Consider the following 9,680-nt stretch of genomic DNA (forward strand, 5'->3'; position numbering starts at 1 on the left):
ATTGCTGCGTTGATGGTGTGGTGATTTTCAAAGCAATATACCAGCTTGTGCTGAATGGACAGCTATAGTATTTATATCATTTTTTTTAATAGTCTGTGTATCTGATGTAAGTCTAATGGCCACTGTGGGAAAGTTTACTGACCTCCACTTACTGGGCTTCCCATGTTCTTATAATAGCTATCAGTTAATTGAAGTGAGGGTTTCCGTTCTGCAGTGCGAGTAAAAGAGCACATGTTGTTTTAATTAATCTTATTTCATCCCTTCAGCAGAGGCCATCTGTAACTGCAGAGTGAAGTCCAGAGCAGAACAAGCAGTTATATAAAGAACAATGAGGCATTATGCCAATTACTATAGGGTAAAGGTTTTATGTCCCATTTAATTTCAACATTAAATTGATGTGTGTGTGTTACTTTTCAGGTTTTGACTGTTGATAAAGTATAATTTGATTACACAGCACTGCTAGATTCTTGTCCAGTATGATGTTGAGCTGACTGACTTAAAAGGTTTTCATTGTTATTACCTGGTCTATATATCAAACCACAGGATGACATATGTCAAATGACCCAATTCCTTTGGTCATTTTCTCACAGTAGATGATAAAAACGTCACAGTTATAAGGTAGCACTGCCTGTTTTCATCTCATTACAAAATGCTTCATGATATATAGTTTGTAAATCATCCAAAAAATTGGGTTGTCAATTGGTTATGATCCTAAATTAATCATGTAGAATCACTATATAAAAACAATTTATGACCATCATTTGTTACATAATAAAATTATCTCCACCACTGGCTGTTCATTTCTGAGCAGGAACTAATTTGCAACAAAGACAGTCATATCTAATTTTTATTATGAAGATAAGAGCTGGAAAGAAAAGCCTGAAAGATGTTAAAGGTCATCTGAGGTGAGTTGCTGCAGCCTGTAGTGTTGTACAGCATTGTGAGTAGAATTTAGTTTTTTTTTTGTCTCCACCCTGTGATAGCATCTATTTTTATTTTATCAAGTTACTTTTTTACTTGAGCAATAATACTTCTACCTGAGTATTGGATTCTGGTATCTGGTGTATTACTGACTTCTAGCAGGATTAAGAGTCCAAGTGAGTATTTCAGTTTATTTATGTTCAGATCAGCAGCATTTAAGAGAATTTAACTACATAGATAATCATGTTTTTGTGCAGTGACTTAACCTCAAATCAGTGATCTGATTTTCAACCGTTGATTCATTTCCAGCTGTGTTTTCACAAAAGACTACATAGCACAGGCATGTATTAACAAAGACAAAAATGCAGTTAAAGCAGAAAGAGACATTATTCAATTAAAAGCAGTCGTTTCAGACTGGATGCCGAGAATGGATGTTTCAACATGCCAGTTGACACATCATCTTGAATATGTAGCTATCTCTCAATTATCCCCTCTGTTCAGTCTAAACCCTGTCACATCACTGTTTGTCTCCCTGAGCCTGCAGGTGTCTTTGTGCTGATCTCAGTGTGTCCTGCAGGTCTTTGTACTGGGCCAGAGTGCAGGCCTCCTCCAGCCGGGCCCAGCGGTAGTCCTGGTGCTCGTCAGACAAAGTCACTGCTGTCCGTGGGTCTCTGAGCTCGGCCAGCCAGTACAGCACCTCCTTGGGTCTGCCTCGCACTTCATAGCGCAGCTCCTGCAAAAAGCCGTCAATCACCTGAAGATGATCTGCCCCAAGCCCTGCCTCCTCCTTGGTCTCTCTCAAGGCTGTGGTGAGGTCATCCTCCCCTGGGTCCACATGACCTGATGGTAAACATGTTGGGCGCAAACATATTTTATTATTCATCTATAAATTCAACATTAACAGAATCTTGCTGTGAATCTCAGAATCTAGTTTTTGAACTTGTAAACACCTTTAGGTGGAGTCCAGTGGTGCTCGCCATAGGAAGTCTGCAGGAGGAGGTACTCGATGTTGTCTGGTGGGGGAATAGAACTCGCCAGACGAAACACTATGAAGCCACAGGCTCGCACCGCCATCTCTCTGTTTAATAAAATTATGTACGCATGAACGCATTTTGTGTTCCAGATTTCCAGAAAATAAAAGACATTGAAGTGAAACGACGAGACACCTTTAAAGCTTCAATCTATTGAAACTTTAGTCAGGTTTTTAACTACTGATTTACAGACAAATTACCCACAATGCAAGCTTCTAAGGCATTGAATTAAAGCAGTATGTTAATTTGCTATCAGCATAATTACTAATTTTAAATTCATCTTTATTACTTCATATCTTTCTGCCATGATGAGGACATCTATTAGGCCACAAGTGGGAATTTCTATTTCTTGAAATATCTTTAAAAATCGAGGATAGTTTGAGAACCAGACTTTTGATTGAAACAAGTTAAACCTGCTGTGTTTGGACTTCCAGTTCAAACAGCACACTGGTCTAATTTGAGCTTTTCTCTGGTGTATTAAAGAAGCACAGTCCAGCAGTGAGTCTGAGCCCCGAAAGCAAACATTAATGTGAATAGAAAGGTAACTATTAGGGGCCAAACACTGCCAGACTCCATAACCAGAAAGAAATGAAATAAGTCTTAAATCCATGTATGAGCATGTTAGCTAGCTTTCTTTCTTTCTGCTTTCTTTCCAGCACACTGGATCTTTCCTAATATATTATGGTTTCTGTTGTTAGTGCAGATGTTTTAAAGACCACATTCTCTTCGTACACGAACACTTGTCAGTCTGACTGGTTCTTATTCAGACACTTCAAACAACCTGCAAACACTCAGCGACTTACCTTGCGTTCACTGTCGCTCTCTGTTTGTTTCACACGGACCGGGGACCGCGGTGCACAGCGGTACAGTGAGAAATGGCTCCGCCCTCCAATGAAGAGAGTTCCGCTTTGTATAATTACAGTTGCAAACGCCCCCTACTGAAAACAACTCGGTCGCATTGAAGGTGAATTAAATTACTTACTCTTTATAAAGATTGTATTAAAGTGTATTTTTGTATTGTTAAATGTTTTATTAATATATTTCACACGGATTCATTCTAGCCTATATAAAATATACTGCTATGTTATATTGATTGAGAATTTATATTATTAATGATTATTATAATGACTTTATATATTTATCATCATAATACATTTGATGTGTCTTTTGTATTTAAAATGTACACTAGGTGGTAGTATAACTGCACTGTCACTAAATGCAGTGGGGAAAATATATACTGAAATGTAGTGGAGGTATAAAGTAGCAGAAAATGTAAATACACAAATATGTCCAATAAAATTATACTTCGGCACAATGCTTGAGAGGATGTACTTGGTTTCTCAATTACTTTTATTACTCAGTCTGACGAAGATGCTTGAGTGAGGAAATATGATAATTGAAGGATACAAAACAGGTGAACTTATTAAAGTAAAATGGCCAAGTAATTTACAATAATAATAATATGTAAATTCTATATTCTTACTTTTGAATTGCGCTTCATTCTGTTGGAAATGTCTCCCAGTGAAAGGTCGAACACATGGTTTGGGGGAGTCAGATAAGAAATGTACTCGGTGTCGAGAGGACCAACTGAAGACAGCTTGTGTGTGAAGATAATGAAGAAGAGCCTCCCCCCATCACACACAACCCTGGCCTGTCAGACAGTTGTTCAGCTTGAACGGAGGAGACACTGCTGCTGCGTTCAAAGGTAAAGCGAGGAAGAGAATGTGTTATTTTAATTTTGAAGCAAAGACCAAAAATATTTAGGGAGAGAGATAGACACACAGGCAGAGATACAGACTGAGATGATAGATAAACATATCATGCTTTGAGAGGGAATTTAACAAAAACATTTCAAATTCAACCTATATTGTTTTCTTGACATAAATAACTATTTCTTCTTTCTTCCTTCAGATTATGTAGCTGTCTTTGGTTTAGCCAGAGGCTTCAGGACATGTGACTCTAGCTGCTACTACTACTGTGCTTACTCAGCCTGCACTGAAGTGCTCATTATTTCACTCCGCTATACATGAATCACACTTGGAATCAGGTTGCTCTGCATCCAGATATTTGGACAGTCACTGAGATTTTTTATTAAGATGATGTAGGACTGTGGTCTGTAGATGACCCTGATCTTTTCTACAATGATGTCAAATGTTTCATGCCATTTTTTTTGCCGAAACTGCAATCACTTGATAAGCTTCTTTGATTGAAGAATGATGCTAGATAAAAAAAGAAATCTCAATATTTGGATAGTTGAAATTCACATTTCAGCTCTAAACTTCTTGAGTCTTTTTAATATCTCAACTTGATGATGATGAGTCAGATATTGAGGGATTAATGTTGCAGGACTGTGTGTTTGGAGTGGAGCAGATCAGTGCCAGGAAGTGTCCCTGCTTGGATTCTTGAAGCTAAATGTTCTGGAGGTGTTGTGGATTTAGTTTAAGCTGACAGCTGTGATGGGACGTGCCAACACAAATTACGGAGACAAATCCAAAGGATCTGTTTTTCTTATGTAGTTAAAGTTTTAGTGAAAGTTCTCACCCAAGAAATGCAGTATGTTTACATTGCTGCCCATATGACGTTGACTGCTGGTGAACTGTGATTTGGTCATGAAAAATAACTTTCCTCAGTATGATAAATTGGTATATTTCCTGCTTCCCTCTCGACAGTGTCTCACAGAGCTATGGGGGACAAAGAGCAGTCTACCGGAGGGCCTCATTTCGTGGGGACTAAAGATGAACTGATTGCAGCGAAGCGCTCGTTCAGAACACTGGAGGGTCGGGACATACTTATCATCTACCAACAGGGGGTCTTCTATGCTTTGGACTCTTACTGTTATCGTGAGTACAGTTGTGTGACCATTATGTTTTAGTTACCTCCACCAAGCAGGATATGGTTTCACTCCTGTTCATTTATTTGATTTTCAGAAGGATTATGCAAAACCTACTGAACATTTTGTTACAAAACTTTGTGGAAAGACGGGATTTAGGTCAAAGAAGAAGCCATTCAAATTTCGGCAAATCTGGACAAAAGGCTAGATCTGAGAATATATATTTTTTTACTTTCTTTAATGCTGGGATAAAGGGCATTTTTCAGGGAAGAACCCATTAAATGTTGTTGAATCCGAATTAAGGAGCGGATTTTTTAATATTGAGAGACAGGATTTTTTTTTTACAGGAAATGATTCAAGGATCTTAATGAAAACAATCTGGTATTTTGGGGGACTGATTCGTATGAGTGTCATGTAATTTGGCGCGGTTTGATTTAATCAAAGGGGACTGTTATATTACAAACTGTTAAACCACTAGTATAAAACAATGTGTATTTTCAATGGAATTATGAATGTTGATGACAAATACAGGCCTCCAGTAATCCACTTCAAAAATATTTGGCTAATAGAAATCCTGTCAGGGGGTACTTAAAGGTACAGTGTGTAGAATTTTATGACATCTAGTGTTGAAGTTGCATGTTGCAGCTGAACACCCCTCACCTCACCCTCTCCTTCCAAACATGAAAAAGAACCTGTGGCAGCTTCAGTTGTCATAAAAACTCAAAAGGTGTTTACTGTGTCCAGTCTGGACTAATGTAAAAAACATGGCAGCCTCCGTAGTGAGGGTCCCTTCCATGTAAATATAAAGTATTTAAAGATAAAGGAACTGGGGTAAAGAAAACCACAATTCATACAATTTAGATGAAACAAACTAGTGAAAACATCATGAGGATTATTCTCCATTAAATTTCTGCCAATAGTTCCCTTTCACCTAAATCTTACACACTGGACCTTTAACACCAGGCTACCTCAAATTGTTATACGTCGTACATTAATGTGCCGTTAGCAGCTTGTTAGTGTGCTGTAAAGTGTTTTCTAAGTCTGTAACAAACTGCTCATTCATTGTTCCAACAGATGCTGGGGGGATGCTGCAGAATGGAGACATTGAGGTGAGGTTAACATTTAACTTAAGATAAATTAAAATACCATTAAAGTTAAAGAACTGGACACCTGTTTTTTTTTTCATGCATTCACACATTATTCCATCTGCATTTAACATTCTTAATAGCAAATACTGAGCTAAGGCCTGTAGGAAAACTGTATTTAAGATATAAAACCTGCATAATATTAAATGTTATAATTGAAATGTCAAAGAAGTAACACTTCCTTTGTTTACTTGTTTTCTCCTAACACACATAGGAAATAGATGGCAAGCTGTGCATAATTTGTCCAAATCACAAGTACAAGATCTCCCTTGCCAAAGGGGAGGGCATATACAAGGGCACCGACCCCAGGGAAAAGCCACCTGTGCCCAGATGGTACTCCAAGGGTGTGAAGCAGCGGACCCACGCGGTCACAGAGACCGACGGGGGAGTCTACGTCAAGCTCTCCACGGAAACAGACTGGATCGACTCAGACTACTACCAGGGAGAAAAGGGCAAAGTGGAAAGGGCCAAAGCCATGGCTGCTGAGAAGAAAACCTCCTCATGAGGAGGCAGATAGATGCAGATGCCAGTCTCTTTTTTTATCTCCCCAAACTTCCTGTAAAGGATGTGTGTATACAGAGGATGTCAGTTATCTTTAAACACTTGAATCTTTACGTCGGGAGAATCTGGAGTTTTTAATTGTTTAAATTGTGGTTTACTTGTTGATAACAGATTAAAATGTTTTCCTACAAGATCTGGTCAAATATTTTCATCTTACACTAACGATTCTTTCTTAAATCTATCCTGTAGTCCACTATTGAATTTCTTTAAGGATGAATTTAGATTTCTCAGTATCTATATATATTTGACAGTGGTACGAGGTAGCTGGATACAGGACCATACTGGTGCATCCCTGTACATTTCAATACTCTGTGTATTATACATACACAAATCAATAAGATAAAATGGTTAATGTGGATCAATAATGCCCTTGAGTGGTTAATGCAAAATTTAAAGCTCGTACCGTATCGACCACTTCCTGTAGTATCCATGTCTGCATATTCCCTCAGATATAATATCAGAGCACATAGGCTGCACAGGTTCAATCATTTGGGGTTTATGTTGTGACATGTTTCTGGTCCGTTAACCCTCATGAGCAGTCCGCTGCACATGGGTGGAGATATTTAAAGGTCCACTGTGTAAGATTTAGGTGAAAGGGAACTATTGGCAGAAATTTAATGGAGAATAATCCCCATGATGTTCTCAGTAGTTCGTTTCATCCAAATCGTATGAATTGTAGTTTTCTTCACCCCAGAAAAGGCCCTTTATATTTAAATACTTTATATTTACATCAAGAGGACCCTCTCTACGGAGGCCACCATGTTTTTTTACATTAGTCCAGACTGGACAAACTAAACACCTTTTGAGTTTTTATGACAACTGAAGCTACCACAGGTTCTTTTTCATGTTTGGAAGGAGAGGGTGAGGTGAGGGGTGTTCAGCTGCAACATGCAACTTCAACACTAGATATCACTACATTCTACACACTGTACCTTTAAGGTTCATTGTGAAAATTCAGCAAACATGTTATTCTACTTTAAATGAATTGTTTCACATTTTCATGAATGTGATCATTTGCCCTCTTGCTCAGAGATGAGATCTGGAGCAGTCCGTGACTTCATGAGGTCAAATCAGCAGCATTAGCTAAGAACACAGATATTATTCATTTGATTAATTTTTACTTTGTGTAGTAGAATTAATGGTGGAATGGGGCTGCACACATTTCTCTCCTCTCCGCTAAGGTCACTGTTTTTTTTCCTTTTTCTCCTTCATTTCTTTCCATTATTTTCTTTCTTCCCCTCTGCTTCTCTTTCTTTCTTTTATTTGCTTTTCTTTGACACACCCACACATAAACTTAGAAAAATAAATATCTTCATTATAATGTATAATATGAAGGGCTCTGTATGTACTAGACTTTCTATTCCCTGGTGACTGCATGTAAACAACTTTATTAATAACAGAAGATACGTACACACTCAGTGCTATTGGCCTCTTCAGTTTATACAGAGGGGACATTTAACCATTAATCACTTATAGAAATCTTTCCAGTTGTATTTGTGGGATCTTGCATATACGTACCTGGTGGAGGTAACTACCCAAGCCATGCAAAAGACATACAGCGATCACTATCCTTATCACTGTATTATTACTGATATGATATGTCGCAACACTCACATTTAACCTAATTTAACAGGTTTTATAGTTGTTGAGCAAAAACAAAGGCAAGTTTGTTTAATGTGTCTTTTCTGTGAATTATGATTCGTTGAATACATCTTTCCTGTTCTTTTCACGCACTGCAAGTTATTTGAGTTCTATCCTTTCTTAACCATTTGATGTAAAAGGTGCAGACAGCCTGTCACATTCAGACTCTTTCTCTGTTTCTGTGCCAACAGTGCAGGGTAACTGTGACATGGCTCCATGAATGTCAATGGCATGGGTTGAGCCCACGTGGGCCGTGGTGTAATGATGCTGCTGTGTGCATGAATGATGTTGGTCTGGCCCGCAGCGCATTCCCCACACAGTCTGAGGGGCCTCGGCCTGTGTGACGCTTTGAATACAATCAAGAAGTGCTCAGAGCCATGGGTTCCATGCAACTAGGGTGGCTGAGTTACTGCACATTAAATATTAAAGTGTGATTATGTAGTCAAATTGAGAATCTTGATGCAGGGCTTAGAGCATTAATGTGCAGGTGGTCATTTGCCGCAGGTCAAGTGGAGGGTGGCTGTTTGTCAGGATGAGGAGCAGACTGTCTGAGGGCAGCTGTTAGCAGGGCCAGCGTCTCTTACTCTGGGAGGGTATTGCACCGCATGTAAGCAGCTTGGATTTATAGTGAGGCCATTCAAACCACAAGGCCTCAATGCTCTCTGTTGCTTCTGTGTTGGATTATTTATTGTGGTGGTGAATGACACAAGAGGCTCTGATTAAACCTTTAAGGCTGAGGCTGCTCCTCCTCTCCTGAAGCTCTGGAGTTAGTCCAGGATCCAGGGACTGTAGATCTCATTATCACCTCTTATCAGCCACCAACTCCCTCAGCAGAACAACAAAGACTAAGTGTTACATTATCTTGCTGTATCAGGAAATTCTTCAAACTGTCATTTGCTCTGGGTTTACCTCTGGGTTTATTCCTTTGTGTCTATATATATATATATATATATATATATATATATATATATATATATATATATATATATTTGATTGTGTGAATTTGTATGCAAATATCATTTTGTATGTAACCCCACAACCAGGGGGGAGGTTAGGGCTGACATCTGATTGGCCCCCTGAAATGCCCCTGTAGTCTTTTCTTTTAGATAAACTAGTCTTTCATGAACAATAATAACAATAAATATGATAATTTTATATTCTAAGCTCTTTCGAAGTAGATATGTTTTGAATCAGGAATTCATATTCCTGATTCAAAACATATCTTCAATGACGGGGGGGGCTTTGAAAGGACTGAATGCAATGTTACTGAATCATGTGCACAGATGCTGGACATGTAATTGGGCCCCTTTATGTGAATTGTGACCCGTGATCTAGAAAAAACATATATCCGCTACTGTGAATGTCCGCGTGCGTGTTGCTGAGTCAGGCGCGACCTGTCTCTTTCTCTGTGTGTGTGTCTCTCTCTCTCCATCTCTCTCTGTGTCTCTCTCTCCATCTCTCTCTCTCTCTCTGTCTGTATGTGTGTGTCTTTCTCTCTCCATCTCTCTCTCTCTCTCTGTGTGTGTCTCTCTCTCTATCTCTCTGTCTCTA

At 38.8% G+C, this 9,680-nt stretch overlaps 3 protein-coding genes across 6 annotated transcripts in view; 2 read left to right on the plus strand and 1 right to left on the minus strand.

Moving 5' to 3' along the window:
• cast (calpastatin) overlaps positions 1 to 9,680 on the plus strand; it is a 208,286-nt gene that overhangs the window by 87,327 nt on the left and 111,279 nt on the right. The gene's annotated exons all lie outside the window — the stretch shown is intronic.
• nudt2 (nudix (nucleoside diphosphate linked moiety X)-type motif 2) lies at positions 1,099 to 1,999 on the minus strand. Its single transcript, XM_020086721.2, has 2 exons — positions 1,872 to 1,999; positions 1,099 to 1,761 (listed from the first exon to the last, which is right to left on the minus strand). The coding sequence occupies exons 1-2, from the start codon at positions 1,993 to 1,995 to the stop codon at positions 1,439 to 1,441; spliced, it is 447 nt and encodes a 148-aa protein (XP_019942280.1). The 5' UTR covers positions 1,996 to 1,999; the 3' UTR covers positions 1,099 to 1,438.
• On the plus strand, positions 2,792 to 6,619 carry rfesd (Rieske (Fe-S) domain containing). The gene is made up of 5 exons (XM_020086720.2): positions 2,792 to 2,916; positions 3,475 to 3,657; positions 4,622 to 4,792; positions 5,857 to 5,891; positions 6,142 to 6,619. Exons 3-5 carry the CDS (start codon positions 4,636 to 4,638, stop codon positions 6,430 to 6,432), a joined length of 483 nt encoding a protein of 160 aa, XP_019942279.2. The 5' UTR covers positions 2,792 to 2,916; positions 3,475 to 3,657; positions 4,622 to 4,635; the 3' UTR covers positions 6,433 to 6,619.

The sequence above is a fragment of the Paralichthys olivaceus genome, chromosome 2 (assembly GCF_024713975.1).
Source record: "Paralichthys olivaceus isolate ysfri-2021 chromosome 2, ASM2471397v2, whole genome shotgun sequence".
NCBI classification, from domain to species: Eukaryota; Metazoa; Chordata; class Actinopteri; order Pleuronectiformes; family Paralichthyidae; genus Paralichthys; species Paralichthys olivaceus.